This window comes from Lontra canadensis, unplaced genomic scaffold (genome assembly GCF_010015895.1).
Source record: "Lontra canadensis isolate GAN:19392208 unplaced genomic scaffold, GSC_riverotter_1.0 scaffold134, whole genome shotgun sequence".
Lineage (NCBI taxonomy): Eukaryota > Metazoa > Chordata > Mammalia > Carnivora > Mustelidae > Lontra > Lontra canadensis.
In genome coordinates this window covers 3,191,641-3,213,880 of record NW_022631128.1, presented here as the reverse complement: position 1 = coordinate 3,213,880, position 22,240 = coordinate 3,191,641, and the positions used below count along the sequence as shown (strand labels likewise).

Genomic DNA, 22,240 nt, shown 5'->3' with positions numbered 1-22,240 from the left:
GGCAACATATAGATGGGTTTTGTTTTTTTATCCATTCTGATACCCTGTGTCTTTTGATTGGGGCATTTAGCCCATTAACATTCAGGGTAACTATTGAGAGATATGAATTTAGTGCCATTGTATTGCCTGTAAGCTGACTGTTATAATATATTGTTTCTGTTCCTTTCTAATCTACTACTTTTAGGCTCTCTCTTTGCTTAGAGGACCCCTTTCTATATTTCCTGTAGAGCTGGCTTGGTGTTTGCAAATTCTTTCAGTTTTTGTTTGTCCTGGAAGCTTTTAATCTCTCCTTCTATTTTCAATGATAGCCTAGCTGGATATAGTATTCTTGGCTGCATGTTTTTCTCATTTAGTGCTCTGAATATATCATGCCAGCTCTTTCTGGCCTGCCAGGTCTCTGTGGATAAGTCTGCTGCCAATCTAATATTTTTACCATTGTATGTTACAGACTTCTTTTCCCGGGCTGCTTTCAGGATTTTCTCTTTGTCACTAAGACTTGTAAATTTTACTCTTAGGTGACGGGGTGTAGACCTATTCTTATTGATCTTGAGGGGGGTTCTCTGAACATCCTGGATTTTGATGCTTGTTTCCTTTGCCATATTGGGGAAATTCTCTCCAATAATTCTCTCCAATATACCTTCTGTTCCCCTCTCTCTTTCTTCTTCTTCTGGAATCCCAATTATTCTAATGTTGTTTCATCTTATGGTGTCATTTATCTCTCGAATTCTCCCCTCGTGGTTCAGCAGCTGTTTGTCCCTCTTTTGCTCAGCTTCTTTATTCTCTGTCATTTGGTCTTCTATATCGCTAATTCTTTCTTCTGCCTCATTTATCCTAGCAGTGAGAGCCTCCATTTTTGATTGCACCTCATTAATAGCTTTTTTGATTTCAACTTGGTTAGATTTTAGTTCTTTTATTTCTCCAGAAAGGCCTTTTATATCTCCCGAGAGGGTTTCTCTAATATCTTCCATGCCTTTTTCGAGCCCGGCTAGAACCTTGAGAATCGTCATTCTGAACTCTAGATCTGACATATTACCAATGTCTGTATTGATTAGGTCCCTAGCCTTTGGTACTGCCTCTTGTTCTTTTTTTTGTGGTGAATTTTTCTGCCTTGTCATTTTGTCCAGATACGAGTATATGAAGGAACTAGTAAAATACTAAAAGGGTGGCAACAACCCCAGGAAAATATGCTTTAGCCAAATCAGAAGAGATCCCAAATCGTGAGGGGGGGGGAAGGGGATAAAAAGAGGTTCAGAAAGAAAAAAAAAAGGAAAAAAGACAAAAGAAACAAATAAAAAAAGAAAACCAATAATGAAAAAATATAAAAAGGAAAAAAATATATATATATTAGATAAACTAGTTAAAAAATTAAAGGGTAAAAGTTAAAAAAATTTAGCAGAAGAAGAGAAAAAAAATTGAAAAAGAAAAAAAAATTAACTGCATGGCTAAACAATCATGGGGAGAAAGCCATGAGTTCCGTGCTTTGCTTTCTCCTCCTCTGGAATTCCGCTGCTCTCCTTGGTATTGAAACTGCACTCCTCGTAAGTGAACTTGGTCCTGGCTGGGTTTCTTGTTGATCTTCTAGGGGAGGGGCCTGTTGTAGTGATTCTCAAGTGTCTTTGCCCCAGGCGGAATTACACCACCCTTACAGGGGCCGGGCTGAGTAATCCGCTCGGGTTTGCTTTCGGGAGCTTTTGTTCCCTGAGCGCCTTCCGTAGAGTTCCGGAGGACGGGAATGAAGATGGCGGCCTCCCAGTCTCTGGCCCGGAGGAGCCAAGAGCCCAGGGCCCCACTCTTCAGTGCGCCCTCAGAGAACAGCGCCCAATTACTCCCGTCACCCTGGCCTCTGGCCGCGCTCCGAGCTGACCGAGCCTGCGACCGGTTCAAGGTAACCCCGAGCTGAGAGTCACTCCTCGGCTCTGTCTCTGTAGCCGGCTTCCCCGTTCTAATACCTGCAAGCTCTGCGACACTCAGACACCCCGATCCTTCTGTGACCCTGCGGGACCTGAGGCCACACTGGCCCCGCGTGGGCTTCACCCTGGTTAAGCCTCTGGAGCGATGTCCCTCAGCGGAACAGACTTTTTAAAGTCCTGATTTTGTGCTTCGTTGCTCCGCCACTTGCCGGGAGCCGGCCCCTCCCCCCGCGGTCTATCTTCCCGTCGCTTTGTATTCACTTCTCTGCCAGTCCTACCTTTCAGAAAGTGGTTGATTTTCTGTTTCTAGAATTGCTGTTCTTCTTCTCTTCGATCTCCCGTTGGATTTGTAGGTGTTTGCAATCTTTAGATAAGCTATCTAGCTGATCTCCCGCAACCTGAAGTAGTCTCAGCCTGCTACTTCTCCGCCATCTTGACTCCTCCCCAGCACAGCACCTTTTTTGAAGCTATCCTTTTCCCCAAGGAATTGTGTTGGCACCTTTGTCAAAAATCAATTGATGAGAAATATAAGAGTTTTTTCTAGACTCTCACTTCTGTTTCATTTTTCTATATGTCTATCTTTACACTGTCTTAATAAATGTAGGTTTATAGTAAGTTTTGAAATTGGAAGATGAAAGTCCTCCAACTTAGTTCTTTTTCAGAATTGTTTTGGTTGCTCTAGGTATTTTGAATTTCCATTTAACTAAACTCCTATTTTTATAGATGAGGAAACTAAAGTGCCCAGAGAACTTATGGTTTAAAACAAGAGTCCAAATAATTTTTTTAAGATTTTATTTATTTATTTGACACAGAGAGAGTGAGCAAGAAAGGCAGAGACAGAGAGCAAGCACAGGCAGGAGGAAAGGCAGGCAGGGGAGAAGCAGGCTCCCAGCTGAGCAAGGAGCCCAATGTAGGGCTCGATCCCAGGATCCTGGCATCATGACCTGAGCTAAAGGCAGCTGTTTAACCAACTGAGCCACCCTGGCACCCCAAGAGTCCAAATAATTTTGTGCTAGCCTTCTTACATTTCAAAACTCATGCCTTGTAGTAACTCATTGTGGCTCTACTTTAAAAACTCATAGTATTCATCTTATTTTATTTTTCATTCGCTTCCCCTGTGTTCATCTCTATTGTTTCTTGAATTCCATATATGAGTGTATTTATATTGTATTTATATTGTATTTGTCTTTCTCTGACTGACTTATTTTGCTTAGCATAATACCCTCTAGTTCCATCTATGTCATTGCAAATGGCAAGATTTCATTCTTTTTGATAGCTGAATAATATTCCATTATATAAATATATACACCCCATATCTTCTTTATCCATTCTTCTGTTGATGGGCATCTGAGATCTTTCCATATTTTGGCTATTGTGGACGTTGCTGCTATAAACATTATAAACATTAGTGTGCATGTACCCCTTCATATCACTGTTTGTATCCTTTGGATAAATACCTAGTAGTCTAACTGCTAGGTCATAGGATAGCTCTATTTTTAAACAGAGAGGGAGATAAACCATAAAGGAGTCTTAACTATAGGGAACAAACTGAAGGTTGCTGGAGGGGAGGCAGGTAGAGGGATAGGGTAACATGATGGGCATTAAGGAGGGCATTTGAAGTAATAAGCACTGAGTGTTGTATGCAACTGATGAATCATTGAGTACTACCCCTGAAACTAATAATACAATAATAATAATATAGTAATAATAAACAATGTAAATTGTGTTTAAATTTTAAAAATTAAAGAAATAAGAAAGTGAGTGAGTGAGTGAAGAATTTAGGGAAGTAAACTGAGTTCAAGGGTCATACTTCTAAATTGCCTTGATGACTTCCAAAAGGAAGCTTGTGCAATGGAAGAATATATCTCATTATACAGTACATGGAATAATAGTAACTATAAAATACAACACTTCTATTACTTTTTTTAGGCATCCACATCATAATCAGGCATAAAAGCTTAAGGTCTGGAATAGTATACAAGAATAACAAAGAATGATTATGTACTGTATTTATTAAAATATACATACATCTGATTTAATATCAGTAAAAGGATTAAAATAGTAAAAAAAAAAAAAACCTCATAGTAAACTCTATCCAAACTCTATAATGATTGTAAGCCCCTGCCTGTTTTTATCAGAGATCTTAAGTCAGTAGAACCCTGACCTTCCCACCTCCACCCTAAGTCTCCTGACATCCTTTGCCTGTCCCATATTCCCTCTACTGGCTCCTCTACAATCTGCCTTGTATACTTAGCTCTATTCTGTGGCACTGGTTTAATATACACGTCTTGAAAAATCCTTTCACTTTGCCAGAAAAGTTACGTTTCAAATATATTGCAGTATAAGAGTCATATGCTTCAAATGAAATTGATCCCAAGCAGCTGAAATTTTATGCTCCTGGCATGGCACTTGCCAGACTAGCTGGTGTGTATAAACCAGTTATGCTCATAGTTTAAGAATTTGCTTTCTGAATATAGCCTGTGTCTTCCAAGTCTGAGCTGTTATCAGAATCAAGGAAAAGCAACAAACTGAGGTGATCCTGAGGCTTCCAGAGGGTCAGGAACCCATTTCAATAGGTATTTGCATAAGGATTCAAGTTACGTTACCCTAGCATCCCTTCTTGTGTCCAGTTACCATTTGACATGACCCCTCTCTATAAGAAGGCACTTGAAGATGGTACTGGCACAAATATAGACACATAGATCAATGGAACATAATAGAGAGTCCAGAAATAAACCTATGATTATATAGTCAATTAATCTACAACAAAGGAGGCATAAATATGCAATAGGCAATGTCTCTTCAACAAATGATGTTGGGAAAACTGGACAGCTACATGCAAAAGAATGAAACTAGACCACTTTCTTACACCATACATAAAAATAAACTCAAAATGGATTAAGGACCTAAGTATGAGACCTGAAACCATAAATATCCTAGAAGAGAGCTCAAGCAGTAATTTCTCTGACATAGGCTGTAACAACATTTTTCTAGGTATGTCTCCTCTGGCAAGGAAAAAAAAAAGGAAAAATAAACCTTTGGGACTACATCAAAATAAAAAGCTTTTGCACAACAAAGGAAACAATTAGCAAAACAAAAAGATAATCTACTCAATGGAAGAAGATATTTGCAAATGATATATCCAATAAGGGTTGGTATCCAAAATATAAAGAATTTATGCAGTTCATCACCAGAAAAACAAATAATCCAGTTAAAATGGGCAGAAGATGTGAACAGACATTTCTCCAAAGAACACATACAGATGGCCAACAGATACATGAAAAGATGCTCGGTATCACTAATCATCAGGGAAATGCATATCAAAACATCAATGAGATAATGTCTCACACTTATCTGAATGGCTACAATCAAAAACACAAGAAACAAGTGTTGGCAAGGATGTGGAGAAAGGAGCCCTCTTTCACTGTTGGGAAGGCAAGCTGGTGCAACCACTCTGGAAAACAATATAGAGTTTCCTCAAAAAATTAAACATAGAATTATCATATAATCTAGTAATTCCACTCTGGCTATTTACCCAAAGAAAATGAAAACACTAAATCAAAAAGATATATGTATCCTTCTGTTTATTGCAACATTATTTACAATAGCCAATATATGGAAGCAACCCAAGTGTCCATCCTTAGATGAATGGATAAAGATATCCATTCCATAGATATACAATGGAATATTACTCAGCCATAAAACATAATGAAATCTCGCCATTTGCAACAACATGGTTGAATCTAAAGTGTGTAATACTAAATGAAATAACTGAGAGAAAGACAAATACCGTATGATTTCATTTATATGTGGAATTTAAGAAACAAAACAAATGAAGAGAAAATAGACAAACCAAAAAATAAACTCTTAAGTATAGAGAATAAATTGATGGTTACCAGAGGGGATGAGTATAATAGTTGATGGGGTTAAAGAGTGCACTTGTCATGATGAGCACTGAGTAATGTGTAGAATTGTTAAATCACTATATTGTACACCTGAAACTAATAAAACACTGTATGTTAATTATACCAAAATTAAAAAAAAAAAACTTTTTTTTTAAAAAGGAAGGCACTTGAGGAAAAAGATGGTGTTTCCTCTTGCTTTTCTTCATTTATATTATTCACCTTCTGACTACCTTTCTCTACCCTTACCTCCCTATAGTAGCCGCTTTAAGAACAAGATGTGGTATGGCCTTCTGGGGAGCAAGGAACTTTTCCATCGCTCTTACAGGAAACTAGAAGAACGAGTACACCTGGAGGTGAGTGGAAAAGAGGGCAGTACTTCCTAGACATGTGGAAAGGAAATCTCATTACTTTGGGAATCAGCTTTTCCCTTTATCTTTGGTTCTCCCCAAGCTTTAACTCTGATCTTCCCTCACAGCTTATGGGAGGAAGGCATAAAGACAGATTTCCATTTTATGGATAAGAAAATGATAACATGAAGATAAAACAGAGCTCTTCCCCCATCTCTGTAAATGTCCCTCTGCATTGGTATCTGAACAGCCAACCAATGAGAACTACTTTTCTTTCAGTGTGATGGAGAAGCTATCTCCTTGCCAAACCTGCAGGGCATTGTAGTGCTCAACATTACCAGCTATGCTGGAGGTGTCAACTTTTGGGGAAGCAGCGCAGCAACTGCAGTGAGTATGGAATAAGGAACAGGGAAGGAAAAAGGCTTGACCCCTCTAAGGTCTCTCAGAAAGTGTAGCTAGAATGACTGGTATAGAAAGTAGACAGTGGGGGAATAGGAGATAGACTGGGGACATTTATTAGCTCCGTTATGTGATCAGGGTTTTTTTTTTTTTTTTAAAGGCAATTACAATCCCAGAACACAAGAATCAACAAGCAAAGACCTCAGGATCAGATCAATTCTTAGGTGTTGCCTAGACTTTGAATTTTCTATTCCTCAAGACTGAAAGATCCTTAAAAGTTTTCTCTTTTCTCCAAGGAGTTCTGTCAGTAAAACCACCTGGGAAATTGGCCATGACTCCTTTCTTCTGAGCTCACCCAAGAAGATCATGAGGACAGTGGGACTGGCCTTGGGGATTTATGATGCTAGATTGGACAGGGAGGAACAAGCTAAGAGTTGTAATCTCAAAAGAGGTTAAAGAACTGTGATCTTGGTGCCCTTTTCCCAGATTGGCTTCCTGACCTCATCTTTCCCCCTTTAATATGTAGTTTTTCCATTCTTCATGAGCTAGAAAAATTCTAACCAGGAGCCTTCACAGCATGTGTGCTTGTGATAGTCAGGGTGTGGTTTCTCAAAGGTGGGATATGTGACACAGTTTTTCCTTCTCAGGAATATGAGGCTCCTGCAATAGATGATGGGAAGCTGGAGGTAGTGGCTATCTTTGGTTCTGTACAAATGGCAATGTCCCGTATCATTAACCTGCATCATCATCGCATCGCCCAGGTAGGCAAGGGTTGGGTGGGCACCAGAAAAGGTTGGGCTTTGAGCTACAACTTAGAATGTGGAATAACTGGGTCTAAGAGTGCCAGGGTGGAGAGAGGTTATATGGTGGGTGGTAAGCATGCTGGCTAAGGTTGGAGACAGAAGTTATAGGGTCCAAAAGGAGCAAAAATCCCATAGGAAACAGGTGTTTTTCCCTGAGATAATCTGATTCACATCCATGCCAGTCCTGCTTCAGATACACATTAAGGCCATTACTGTGAGATTATCATATTGATCTGTAGTAGTGGCCTCATTTTTCTCCCCCATGCTCCCTCTTCTCTGGCAGTGCCATGAGGTGATGATAACCATTGATGGTGAAGAAGGTATCCCAGTGCAGGTGGATGGAGAGGCCTGGATTCAGAGGCCAGGCCTTATCAAGATTAGATACAAGAATGCTGCCCAAATGTTGACCAGAGATCGGGTAAGAAAGTCTCACCTTTCTCTTTTATTATCTCCTCTATAGCTGTCACTTCCCACACCAGACACACTGAATCAGAATGGGGTTGGGTAGTTCTTGGGAATTGCATTTGTCAATAAGCTCTCTGAGACATTCTGTTATATACAGACATTTGCAAACCACTATCCAAGACAGTGAGACAAGAAGTTCTCTCCTTTGGTTTTGGACAAAGTTGTTCCTCTCCCACCACTGCACAGAGAACTAAATGCCTCAAATAGCTATGGAGAGATCTCCTTGAACAAGAGATTCTTCATTGATTATGGTCTTTAAGTTCCTCTAAGATTGAAAATGCTGCATTTGCAAATGCCATCTACTGCAGTCAAACCATCTAAAGCTAGAAAGAAGCCATTATTGATCAGATGTTCAGTACCTGGAGCCTTTCTTCCACTCTGACCCATGAACTATCCATAGAAATAACAATAGAGAAGGGAGGGGAAGTCTGGTTTACAAACAGCTTACTTTGTGCCAGGTGCATGTATTCTCTCAAGTAGGTCCTCCCACCAATCCTGTGAGGTAGATATTCTTGTGCCTATTTTACAGGTGAGGAAAATGAAAACCAGAGGTTAAATAATGTGTGCTAAAAATCACACAACCAGTGAGTGACAGAAGCACAATTCAAAATTAAACTACGTATGTCTGGCTCTAGAGTCCATCACAACAGGAGCACCTGGGTGGCTCAGTTTGTTGAGCAGCTGCCTTTGACTTAGGTTGTGATCCTGGGGTCCTGGGATCAAGCCCCACGTCAGGCTCCGCACTCAGCAGGACATCTGCTTCTACCTTTCCTATCTCTCCCTCTGCCCCCACTTTTTCTGCTCACTTCTCTCTCTCTTAAATAAATAAATAAATAAAATCTTTTTAAAAAATCCATCATAACATATGGCCTAGATTTGGGAAAGAAAGGAACATGAAAGATGCACCATTGTCTTATGATTATGATACTCTCATATAGGAGCTTCTAGAAGGTTAACATCTCTCTGACTGAAGCATGTGATCCCAAGACACATCACAGTAACAATAAAAATTAACAGTGCCTAGTAAGAAAGGGATAGTGAATAAAATGAAGGATAGATGTGGAGGTGTGTAGATGAGTGTATAGAAGAATGAGTGGGGTCACTCTCTCCTTTACCCATTATCCCCACAAATATCAGACTCACAAACAGATTTGTCAAGTACCCTCTAAGCTATAGTGATCATCAGGATCTGCCACTATCTTCATTTTTAGGACTTTGAGAACTCAATGAAAATGTGGGAGTGCAAGCATGGTGAAATTCAAGCTGCCTCTCAACCTCATCTGGACTCCCAGGAATCTCAGGATAGCCTCTCTGATGAGGAATATGCCCAAATGCAGCACTTAGCTCGACTTGCAGAAAACCTCATCAGCAGGTAAGCGGACTGGCCCAGATACAGGGTGGGAATCCCAAGAACAGTTAGGGACAAGAAGCTAACCTGTGTCTGTCGGCTCCTAGGGAGCCTGGCCCCAGAAAGGAGTCTTTCCCAGAGCTCTGAAGATTGGCAGGGACCCTGACGATCCAGGGAGGAATAGTCTTTGTGCTCAGCAATAAGCCAGTTTGAACCTCTTCCTTTAGCCCCAGAGGTGAATTTGATCTCCTGATGCCCCAAACCCAGAGGACTAAGAATATTTATCCTTGCCCTTAAATATCAAGAGGGCCTCAGAGTTCTTGGAGTCAGCTTCCCTTCTGTAGCCTGGCCTCCCACTCTCCCAAAGTACCCGGTATCTAATTCAGGTGACATAAGGATGGACAAAGACAAATACCTAGAAAAGATCAGAAACATTTTCTGGTGTAGTTAGCTACCCAACCCAGGTACCCAGGGATCTCGTTTCTACCTTCATCTCAACCATCTCCAGCACCCCAAGCCAGAAGATTTTTAAAGCTTTCTGGACCCATTTATCTGTTCTTGCTTTATTACAGACTTACTGACCTGAGTAAGGTCCACCAGCATGTGTCTGTTCTCATGGATTCTGTGAATGCCAGTGCTAACATCCTGAATGATATATTTTACAGCCAGGATAGTGGCAATGAGGCAGGTGCAGCTTCCTGCATTCCCAATGAGGTAAGAAAGGAAGGGGCAGATGAAGAAAAAGAGTCAAACCAAGTAGGAAGGGGGATGAAAGTGAAGAAAAGTGAGCCAGAGGCTGGGTGGAGAAACTGGGCAAATGATATGGCAGGAAACTGATCGATAGAATAGACAGGGAATAGAGGTATTCCTTAACTCGTTACAGATGAAAGTGGCTACTGGGGAAATTCCATAGCAGATTTCATCAGCCTGAGAGCTAGCCCTTTTCCTGAGAGCTATCAACAATACTGGCCTCTTGGGAGAAATAGCCAATGGATAGAGAGAAACTTGGCATTGGCACTTCCTCATGCCAAGTGGATCCCTGTATAAACTCTTATGGTGATGCCTGCCATAGAAACCCGAGCTCCAGGCTGCCTTGGTTTCCCTCTTGAGGGAAATTTCCAGATTGGGATATTTGATGTTAAATGTGCTGACCCATGACTTTACCCACTGCCAGAAAATTTAAGTGATTCTTTTAAAAAAGTAACTTTAGTGGTAGACAAACAATACAAAAGAGTCACATATAGGATCAAGGCCGCCTAAAACATGGATTGCCTATTTATTTTCAACCAGACTTAGTTGGTGGAGGCCTGGAGCTCAAAGCCCAGAGTTTTGAAAAGGGTGGTTGGGCCTAATCCTACCTCCCATGGGAAAGGAGGTTTTAGTGTAGCAGCAACAAGTAGCCTCAGATTTACTCTCTGGTTTACATATTTCCTATTTTACTACATCCACCGCAGTCAGTCAATGGTGCCAAGTGCCAAGGTGTGCTGCACCACTTTGTAGGATACACAAATACAGCTGTACCAGTAGTTGACAGCTCTGGTTATGTCAGTTCTGATTGGCTGATGTCCATGCTGTACTAGTTGTGCTATATTTTGAATATTACTTTTTCACCTATGGCCATATCCTACTAGCCTGCTCCTACCTTCCTACAGAAAAGCCAGCTGCATGCTTACTAACCAACAACTCCTCTGTCTTTGCCCTTTCCCTTCCTTTCTTTTCCTTTCTTCTCTCAGACTCTAAGCAGAAATGATGCAGTAGATGTTACATTTAGTCTTAAAGGGCTCTACAATGACACCAAAGCTTTCCTGGATGAAAAATTGGTGAGTGGAGGGGGTTGGAATGAGGGAGGGCAAAGTGTTCCATCTGAACGTGGTTATGGTCTATGCTTGGTTCTAGGGTGTTGGAAGACATGTAGAACATTTTGGCCAGGTGCTTACCTGGTAGTCCCTGTTTGTCATCCTCACCCAGGGTTGTTATTGATTGTGTCAACTCACCATTATGCTAATCCGTAGTGACTACCATATCCTTGAAGAAAAGTCTCTCCCTCTCCTTTGGTAAATGTCTCCTGGGTCCAGACCAGGTCAATCAAAAGTAGGGTGTTCTCATTATACTTCACACAGGTTCAGTAGAAGGGAGTGAACTCTTTTGAGCTGCTCTATATCTCCCAAGTTTCCATATACCTCTGTCACCATGTGGGAAGACAATATAGACTAGTGGGGAGCACTAAGTTCAAATCTCCAATCTGCCACTCACTAATTCCATTCATTTCATAAGGTTGCTCTAAGAAAGTGCTGAAACCTTGGTAACTTAAAACAACAGAAATTTATTGCCTCACAGTTTTGGAGGCTAGAAGCTGAAATCACCATGTCATCAGGGCCATATGCCCTCTGAAACGTGTAGGCAAATCCTTCCTTGCCTTTTCTAACTTCTGGTGACTTGCCAGCCATCTTTGGTGCTCATTGGCTTGTAGATGCGTTACTCCAGTCCTCCATCTTTACATGGTATTCTCCATGTGTCTCTGTCTTCACATGACCATCTTCTTATAAGGAAACCAGTCATACTGGATCAGGTACCTACCCTATACCAGTATGGAGTATGGCATCAGCAATGATAGCATTTCCAAATAAGATCATATTCTGAGGTACTGGGGGCTAGAATTTCAACATATCTTTCTTGTGGTGGGGACACAATTGAATCCTTAACACTAGCTGTGTGAAGCAACCTCACATCTCTGGGTCTTGGTTTCTTTATCTATGAAATAGTAATTGTAATCTCTACCTCTCCAGGTTGTTGTGAGAATTAAATTAACTATTGTATATTAAGTGCATAGCTGGCCTGGCACTAGTAGCAGCCTGATACATGGTAGATTTTATTCATGTTAGGGAAAATGGACTGAAGCTCAGTTTTTGAGCTACAAGAATAGTTGAATGGTTCTCATAATGCAAACCCTATAGGCACACTTGACGAGTGTGCTCTGATGAGTCAACTGATTGTGACCACCCCACTTTTGGGTTGGCTGCTAAAGCCCTGAGGCAGGTGCTGTTCTTGCCTCTCATCTAATTAAGGTTTATTTGAAGAGGGGTGTCTGAGTTGATATTGCAAGAAGGGCATCCACTTCCCCTTTTCCATTTGCACATCTAATTGGCACACTGCACAGGCGGCAAAGTGGCTAAAGCAATCAGGCCAGGCCTTCCCAGCATCTGAGCCCCAAGCTAGAATCTTTCAGCCTTAAACAACAACAACACAAGTACCTTCTATATATAGGCAGAGCTCAGTCGCCTTGCAATCCGAACAGCAGGAAATATGAGATCTTGGCCTCTCATTGCCATTCAGGCTTTCTTGAAGCTCATGGCATGAAAGTTGGTTTGTGCCAGCCAACAACCCAAATTGAGCATATACCACACTTAATACAGGTTGAGGATATGATAAGGACCCCCACACACATACACACATCCAAATGAGACCAGGGGCAGGCAGCAGCTAAGAATGATCATGTATCTCCAAAAAGGCTACATCAGAGGTGGCATGGAAATAAAGCTTATTTCATTTTGGTGTCTTATTCTTCCCCTTGAAGAAGGAGGGCAGTAAGCAGCTCAGTGTCAGAGGGATGTAGATTTATGATGAAGTAAATCCCACCCAGTAACCGCCACTTTCTTTATTTGGAAACCTCACTTATACTATGGCCAGTGATGTGTTAGAACAGAAACCAAGAAATAAGCAATGAAGTCCTCTGAGTCAGTTCACACAATTACCTCAGAGAGTCCTGAACAAGGTCTCCTATAGAGCCAGAAGGATACGAGAATAGAGCATGAGACTCAAACCCACCACCTAGAATTTTTCAAAGCCTGAGTCCCTGTATGCTAAACAGGAAGTCATTGGGAAGCCATTTTTTTTCTCCTATTATGATTAGAAATGATTTTCCAGGGCTCTAAATCCTTCTTTCTCATATGTGGCTTTGGGTTTGACTACCAAACCCCTTTTGAGCATTGCTGGTAAGTATGCCCTTTCTCCCTTACCTTGAAGTGATAGCCATTTCTACCTGACATGTGCTATCCTCCTTCTTACCCCCCATGTGCACACACATGTTCTGTGCATCTGAGATACTCTGTACTGTCTTAAATCATTAGTTGTAAAGCAAAAGATTATTTGTCAGCACTGACTTGTTTCTCTCTCATATCCCATTCTAATTGACCATAATCTCCAACCCCATCCCCCACCTATTTACCTGCCATCCATTTTGTGATAGTTGGCAATACTCCATTTATGGCTGGAGCATCAAGTGGCCCATGCACAGCTAGAAGCCACATGAGTGCCAGATTGAAAGTAAAGTATATGACAGGGAGGAGAGGTGAGGCCAAGTTAGGTGGGCTGGAAAGTATGTCAGGGCTGACGATAGCAACGTGCATCTGTTCTCTCAGCTCACCATTTAATGGAACATAACTATCTCAGCTATGTTGCTGGTCTAGGACTTGGTTCTTCTGAGTTGGAAGATGGTCCCAGAAGAATTCATTTTAATTCTCACATGGACTGTACAGAGTTCATCCTGTGGGTTATGGGGATTATTAGGGAATGCTTAAGCTTTGTTTCCTGAACCTGTAAGACAAGCCATCTGGATCACATTTCTAAATTACAAAGAGAGACTAGCTAGGGGCTAACGCACAGCTTGGGGGGCACCTGGGTGGCTCAGTTGGTTAAGTATCTGCCTTAGGCTCAGGTCATGATTCCAGGGTCCTGGGATCAAGTCCCACATCGGGCTCCTTGCTTGGCAGAAAGCCTGCTTCTCCTGCCTGCCACTCCCCCCGCTTCCCCTGCTTGTGCGCTCTCACTCTCTCTATATATATATACATATATTATCTCATTTTGACAAATAAATAAAATCTTTTAAAATTAATAGATAAATACATGATAGATAAATAGATGATAGAGAGATAAGTAAAGAGAGAAACACAGCTTGGGGAGGCAGACTCTCTTTGCCAGAAAGGGAAAATTTAAGCCAATCTCTATCTAGCCTTCTCCTTACTTCACAAAGGAGCCTTTATATTATGGTAACTGTATAATAAAGATTTCTCCCAGCATCTAACCACCTCACATATCTTTCCTGGGTGGGCACTGTGGTATATAGGGTAGGCTATAGAGTTAAACAAATCTGAGGTTCTATCTAGCCACATGATCTTGAGCACCAAACTTCTTTGAGTCTGTTTTCTTGTCTATAAAATGAGAATAGTATTATAAAGTTATTGGGAAGATAGAATGATATCATGTATGCAAAATGCCTGGTATACAGCATGTACTAGAAATTGGTAGCTGTTATTTAGGGGGACAATTAGGTGTCTCTGGGGACTTGAGGGTCAGGGGTAAGACCTTGTTCTGGACCCTGAGCTGTAGGGGTATAACTCAAGTGATCGTTGATACTGGTCAAAGGCCTCTCTGCTTGCCAGACTGTGAGCGTGCCCAGCCCCAAGGAAATTACCACAATATGGTTGTTTCCTAGATCTCCCTATTGAGAAAGTAAAGAGCTAGCTATACCTTTCACTAATCCCATGGCCAAAGGAGATACAAGTTGGCACCCTGTGATCTCGTGACCACTAGCATGGTGGCCTGGGAGTGTGGGAGAGAGCCAGACTTTATGAGGGCAAGGTGTTGGGCATTGGATACTCACTCTTTTTCTTGTCTTTACCAGCTGAGAAATGCTGAGGATGAGGCCACACTTCAAACTGCCCTGGAAACCATGAATAAGGAGCTTGAAAAGCTATCTGAGATTGACTGGATGAATTCAATCCTTGTTTCAGAGGTGTGTTAACTGGGGATTAGGAAATAAAGAGGAAGAGGTCTTCTTCCTTGGTTCCTTCCAGTGTCGGCCAGGACACAGTGACTGATGTAGCAGAAGGTGTCCAGTAGTGGCTTTCAGCTTGAGCTTGAAGGAATGCCCTCCTCCCATCTCCTCATCATAAGCAGAGAGGACATGGTAGAAAGCACGTTGAAAAATTAGATGACCATGGGAAAAAAAAAAAAAAAGAAGAGCTACTCTGTGGCAGGAGATGATTGGGAAAGAATAAGCAAGATTGGTTTTTTCTATACTGTCCTCTGGTCACAATTCCCCCTCCCTGCCCAATACCTGCTACTAGGAACTGGATTTCATCTGGCACATACCATTATGGCCAATACCAGTTGTTTGCAGCCAACATCTGTTCTAAATGGTTGGTGCCTAGGCCATGTGAGTGGTTAAAACACCTCTCTCTGCTGATTCCTGTCCCTCCCACTCTGGGAGGGAGGCTAACCTTCCCTTAGCAGGTGTGTGGTTTAAAAGAAAAGCATGGCAGGAGTGGCTGCAGAATAACTGTGGGGATACTGTCATTTTTGGAGAGTCAGATCAGGAAGAGTTGGAGGACAGGTTTATACTCTCTCTAATGGAGAGGATTGGAGGTATAAATATCTTGAAAAGATAAAAGTCCCAATGTTTCTTGGAAAGTGTTTGGCTGGACTTTCTGGCAACAAAGTTAACCTGGGAATTATGCTTTACTAAGATCAGTGGTGAAATAAGCACACTTTAGCAGGAATGAGAGGGCTGGGAGGCTAAGCTGGAATTAAAGAGCCCGCATGATCTGTAGATCAGAGAACCCACATTCATAATTAAGAGTTATGTGGGGAGAACCCTCTTTGCATTCTAGACAGGGAAGAAGGTGGCCTGTGAGGCAGGTTCTTCTCTCTGTGAAGGTACTTGACCAAGGAAGTTTGCTTTAGCTCATCAAATCATATTGCTTTTTTTTTCTAATTCGTGCAGAGGTGCCATACGAGCTAGCAGTGGTCCTAGCAATCTCACCCTTCCAATCCCTAGCCACATGTCCTCAGGCAAAATATTTTACCTCTCCAAGCCATTGCTTCTTCACTTCTAAAATAGGGATGATAATAGCCACTTTGCAAGGTTGTTTGGGGGCTTATATGAGAACAATTATTAAAGTATTTAGCAAGGAACCGGCACAGAGTGGGATCTTGGTAAAGATCATTTGCCCTCGTAGGGCAAGGGACTAGTCTCCCACATTTGGATGGATAGCACATCTATCTGCTTTATGCAGCCATCCTTGTTCACCAATTTACCAGGCCTCTAGGAATTGTTTCTCAATGTAGGCAACTAATTCTGACCTTCCTTTTGCTATGGTTTCCCAGGAAAAATCTTCAGACACTGACAGTAGAAGCACCAGAATGAAAGTTAAGTTCCCCAAGTTGGGGAAGAAGAAGCTAGAAGAGGAAGATAAGCCTAAATCAGGCCAAGGAGTCCAGGGTTTTATTGGTAAGTGTTCCCATTCCACAGGCATAGTGGTCATGAAGACTTCCCCAGCAGCTGGGTACCTCCCAGGGGCCTAGAGTTCACATTAGAAATGTTCATGGAGGGGTTCCAGGGTGGCTCAGTGGGTTAAGGCCTCTGCCTTTGGCTCAGGTCATGATCCCAGGGTCCTGGGATTGAGCCCCGCATCGGGCTCTCTGCTCGGCAGGGAGCCTGCTTCCCCCTCTCTCTTTGCCTGCCTCTCCGCCTACTTGTGATATCTCTCTCTGTCAAATAAATAAATAAAATCTTTAAAAAAAAAGAAATGTTCATGGATATGGTGGTAATGGAGGAGATGGGCTGGGAGCCAACCTTAGACAATTCCAAGCAGCCTCTTAGACAAAGTGTGAGTTAAAAAGTGATATGGACAGTGGGAAGAACCTGAGAAGGAACCACGCTATGTGGTCTCTGTGATACTGATAGCTGAAGAGAAAAATGAGACCAGGCAGTCACTTTTCTGCTTGACCCATTCATGTCCTTGGTTGATAAAGTATGACAAAATAGTCATACTTAGATCACTCTCCCAATCAAATACGGCTACAAGCTTTTTGTGTGTGTGTGCTCTAGAAAGCAGTATAGTTTGAGATGGGCTGAGATATCAGTGGTAGGCACCTACAGGGTGAAGAATAGTTTTCTATGACTTCTCTAAACACTGTTTTTCCTTATGTGTAAATCCCTAGAGATGCAAGTTTTCTGTTTCATTTTTTGAATTTTGGTTCCATCCCTTCTTTGGGGTTGGAATTAAGCATAATTGATATGTCAGTGGGGCTCAAAAGAAGGTTCTCCTAGAGTTGTCAGTTACACCAATTCTGATGTCAATGATCTCTACTAAATTTTGGGCCTAGATAACCTGGAAGCTTGAGAGATATACCAACAGTGGACATGGGGGGGAAAGGGATGGAGGGTGGCTGTTTGTTTGTTTCTGAGGAAATGAGAATTTGCACAGATGCCAAGAGAGAATTTCTTGGATCAAACTCAGGTTTGGTCCAACTAGTTCAATTTCCTAAGAATCTTCTGGTTGGGAGGAATGGTATTTCAAAGTCTTTCAGAAGACTCCGAAGGGGTCAATAGCATTTCCACAGATTATCATGTTCAGAGGACTCATCCCATTTGTGTTTGGCTCACATGGTGACAGCTGGTATTCTTGGATGATTTAGAGATGGTTGGTACAATAAGAACAAACCAGTCTGTCTCCTAACAGACTCTTTGTTGGCTCTCTTTAGGGCCCATACATTTGGGTATCTGACAATATGCTAACATTATTTCTATACTGGTTTTTTCTCTAAAGGACGTTTGTGGCATCACCGAAGTCATGAAGATAAAGCAAAAGATGATGATCCTCCAACATAATCAATTCAACTGTAGTCCTTAAAAGCTGGAAGGAGAACTCACAATGTTTGGAATTCCACTACAAAACTCTGAAAACCTCACTATAGGCTAGACTAAATTATTTCAGAATAAACATGAGCACCACCAAGAAAGATCGTCCAATTCTTCACACTAATATGATTTTCCTGGACTCAATCCGGTCTCCTTAGAGGTTTACATTTTCTCATTGGCCAAAGATTCTTGTTCCGAGTTGTTTTGTTCAGTTCTCCTTGTCTGTGCATCTCGAGCAACTACAGTATTTCACTGGGATGAGCTCATTATGAATGGCCTGGGATCTACAAAGGATTCAAGAAAGTTCACCTCTTCAGGGAATTTGGGAACAGTTTTCTCTGATAAGCAGAGAAACTGTTGATGCTAGGGAATGAATGAAAGAAAGAAATACTCTCAGGGAGATAAGGAGAGGGATGAGGACAGCCAGGCTTGGTTGTTTCTCCCCCAATCCCTGCCAGTTGCAGCTTGTAACTTCAGGAGGTCTCTTCTATTTGTCTTATTAAGATGAAAACTAGGTCCTGGGGGCTTGTCCACTTGCCTGTTACAATGACCATGTGAAATCGTTTCTTGTAGACATGGTAACTGCTTTCTCTGCAAACCCTTTGTGTTTTTCCATGTGTGCGTGTATGTCTTTGCACAGGTCTAGGTGGTGCTCTGGTGGCTGGGTGGGCCCATGGATTGGAACTCACCTCTATGGTGACCATATAGGATCCCCTGCTACTGCCTTGACCCTAGTCTGCATGCCTCCATGGAGTGTTTGCCTGCATTCTCGCTGGATTTTGTAACTAAATGTTTTGCCGCTGTGCTGCAGTATAGATTATGTACAGAGACATAAAGATGTGTGTATATATATATATTTTTTCTTTTTAAGAACTGAAGATACAACTCAACCTCTAAGTGACCCTACAATTTATTGTGCTAACCCAGGAATCCCTCCCCACCCTGATCCCATCCCCCACTCCCATTACCCTACACACACATACATGCCTCTACCAACTGCCCTAGTTCTTGGTGGAGCTTCTAATCTTTTGGTGCATTTTCAGCGTCTTAGAAGTGGCTGGGATCTACCTATAGCCCAGCTGATTCTATCTGACGCCCTCCCCCACCGTAAAATTCTGAGCCAGGCCACGGAAGGGGGAACAAAAATACCAACGCCCTAGAGAAGGGGACTAAGCTGGCATGCTGCCTTTTTTGCTCTATTTGTCCTGGACTCTACATCAGCAACTGCCCCAAACTGTGCTGTCCCCTTCTCCAGTAAAGACTATATGGAGCAACCAGGCCTTGAGCTCTGTGACTTAGATGCCTAAGCTAGGGACTGCCTGACAAGTCACAGCCTAGGCCCTTCCCCACAAGCTCCATCTTGGCCTGAGCCTTCTGGACAGGCTGTTGGGTTAGTCCTCAAGTCACCTTTGAATCTCCCATCTTGCTCCTTTCCCTTGAGTACAGAGGGGCATTCAGAGTGATCAGAAAGTACTTGGGCCTGGGAAAATGGAGGCTGAAAGCCTCTGCATTTCCCATGGTTCTTCCAAATTTCTCATGGGAACAAAGTAGGCCAAAATTGCTCCAAATCCCAATTTGCATTTTTTGAATGCCTGCACCCAGTCAGGCAAATCTAATCAAATGCTAGTGTCCAGAGAGATTCTCTCTGGTCTGCCTTGTATACCCACCCCACCCCCTTCAACTCATACCTTTTGTAAGTATCCCTTCCCACTTATCAAGACAAAGCCAGAATACTGGCCTCTCCCCACTTAGACAAACAGCGTGCTCAATTACCTGACTCAGTCCAATGGCTGGTTCATTGAGGTGCACAATCCAGACTCCAACCACTGGTTCTCAACTCTGGAACTTCACCAGCCTAGCCCACTTAAACCAGCCACCTGTGTTCCACCTCTGCAGGGGTGAGGAGAAAAATACTAACAAGGGGATAGTCCCCATACGTCTGATTGCTGCGTCAAACAAACAAAAAAGTTCTAGCTCTACAACTAGAGAAGAAAGTTAATGGAAAAAGATGAGAGAAAACATTTAAAACTTATTTAAGCATCAGAAATATGTTAACTTATTGTATGTATTTGAGTGGGAAGTGTACTGCTGCTGTGTCTTTGGCTTTCCCTGCATCACTTTCTTCCCAGGAGGAGGTATTAGATCAAATCAGCAAGGTCACTATTGCAGCCTGACTTGGCTCCTCTGTGGCTGCATGCATTAACATTTGCACACACAGTCACTCACAGAGTTGGGAACCAAGTTACGTTTTTTTCTCAGAACAGGCTTTTTCAAAACGGAATGTTTCCAAATGAGCAAATTTTAGGAAACAGAAGGAAGTCCTGGGAGAGGGTAGCTTTATCTTGGCAGTGCCTAAGCAGGGCTTTGTCTTGTAATTATTTTTATCACCGATGATAATAAACTGTAATAGGGCTCCATCTCTTGTGCTTACTTTGCTGAGTTACTATATGTCATTGTATATTGTAATGCTACTGTTGCTCTGTGGTATCATCTGGATTCCCTTTCACCCATGCTGTCCTCTCACCTTGAGTCAAGATGATATTGAATGAAACCACTAGGATTTGGGGTTGAAGTCGACTCGAGTAGAATTGATAGCTGATGAGACCCAGGAGCAGGTGTAGCATACTAAACCACTTGGTTACCTCCTAAATTGCCTAACAAGCTGATTCCCAAAAAGGAATGCTGAGCACCTGTTCTTAAATGTACTATCTTGGAAACAAAGCAAGAAGTGGAATCTCTTTCTCAAGAGAGTTGGCTAAGCCTCTATAAGCATAAACTGCTTTTAGAACTTCATTGTTTACTATCTGCAGTAATACAGTTGCTCGGGTGGTGGGACCAGACACCAAATATCCATCTTAATTATGTTCAGAGAGGCCATCACAAGCCAAAGTTCTGGGGTTTGGTTGCATCTTTGGTAGTACTTTCTGAGAGATTGGGCAATTCCTGGCCAGAAGAATAGTGGGGAAAGAGAGTACCAATAGATTTGGACTGGCATCAACTACTTCAGGTATCAATACTACAAAAGGTCAGCAGCTTTCAGTCCCCACTCCCAAAAGGACCTGTGCTATGGCCAAAAGAACAGGGGAAAAATAAAGAAGACATTTTCAACTTATTACTTAGGTTATAGATTGATCAGAAGAAATAGCTGGGGTCAACATCATCTTCCCTAAGGACACAAGTAGAAGAATTTTATAAGAGGTATAAACTAATACCAAAGCAACCAAACCCATGAGCACCATTCCATCCTGTAAAGAACCTTAACTATTTATATGGTTTACGGAATTGCATTTGTGTATCTGTCTGCTAATCTGTAATACATGTTGCTTCCTCTTCTGTGTTTTTTGTTTCCTCAGAGGTCCCTGCAAATAAACAGCAGGGCCAGGGTCTGGTTGGGGGAGGAACCTAGGGTAGTTAGGGGTAATAGAAAAAAAGCAGAAAGAAAAGGTCCATAAAGCGTGCCTATTCCTCCTCCCCACCCCCCAATGGAACACCAGTTCTCAAAGTTAATAAAGTTTTGCTTCTTAAAATATTTTAATAAATAGATAAATGTAATCAACACCAGTGTCTCATTATTTACCTTGGCATGGGAGGAGTTGGATTGTAATGGAAATGGGGCTGCACTTGGGTAGTCATCCAAACTCTAAACAAGTCACACGCACAATAGCAGGTGAGGAGGACAGCAACAGCGCAAGTCAAGAATCTCCATCAGTATGATCATAACATTGAAAAAACTACCACAAAAAGTTCTAAAACCTAGCTCAACTCAAGACAACCCAGTGGAGAAATATCTACCACTATAATTGTTCCAGAACTCCATTCTCTGCGGGATCCATATTTAAAAGAAATGAATTAGTTACTGAAGAGGTGAAATGAGGTAGAGGAGTACAGCCCAGACTGCTAAGTAGATGCATAAATACAAAGAGAACTTTAAAAAACATTTAACAATAAAATCTGCCCCTGTAAGACATATATTGCATAACTCCTCTCCATTCCAAAAGGGTTTGAAGTGGGAAGGAGTGTGTTTTGTTCAGATGAAAAAATAGGTTTAGGCCAAGGATCAAAAATGGCTCAGTTTCTGCCCTGACAGCGACCCTGAAGGCAGCGGCAGTTATTAGTCATATTTCATAGGTAGGCCATTGAGACTGTATTAGACCAGGATTCCACAAAATGCTACATACACTACAGTGAGAATTCAGATCTCCCAAATCCTTGACTTTGCACTATCAAAAACTGTCTCTTACTTAGAGACAAAATGTTGTGACCTTCAGGACCACGTTTCAGTCTCCCACATAAAAACGACATTCTTAGGCTATATGAAAGAACAAGCCCTATTGCTGAGAAACTACCACCAGAGTAGGCCCT

At 42.0% G+C, this 22,240-nt stretch overlaps 1 protein-coding gene across 1 annotated transcript in view; it reads left to right on the top strand.

Annotated features, from left to right (window-relative positions):
* DGKK (diacylglycerol kinase kappa) overlaps positions 1-18,053 on the top strand; it is a 152,182-nt gene extending 134,129 nt beyond the window's left edge. Inside the window, exons 15-27 of the mRNA XM_032842987.1 lie at positions 2,763-2,787; positions 3,221-3,231; positions 4,388-4,443; positions 6,072-6,168; positions 6,442-6,549; positions 7,209-7,322; positions 7,648-7,782; positions 9,041-9,201; positions 9,750-9,891; positions 10,911-10,997; positions 14,858-14,968; positions 16,342-16,465; positions 17,787-18,053. Coding sequence (XP_032698878.1) covers positions 2,763-2,787; positions 3,221-3,231; positions 4,388-4,443; positions 6,072-6,168; positions 6,442-6,549; positions 7,209-7,322; positions 7,648-7,782; positions 9,041-9,201; positions 9,750-9,891; positions 10,911-10,997; positions 14,858-14,968; positions 16,342-16,465; positions 17,787-17,848 — 1,233 coding nt within the window. The 3' untranslated portion in view covers positions 17,849-18,053. The remainder of the gene's footprint in view (positions 1-2,762; positions 2,788-3,220; positions 3,232-4,387; positions 4,444-6,071; positions 6,169-6,441; positions 6,550-7,208; positions 7,323-7,647; positions 7,783-9,040; positions 9,202-9,749; positions 9,892-10,910; positions 10,998-14,857; positions 14,969-16,341; positions 16,466-17,786) is intronic.
* The last annotated feature ends 4,187 nt before the right edge of the window (positions 18,054-22,240 follow it).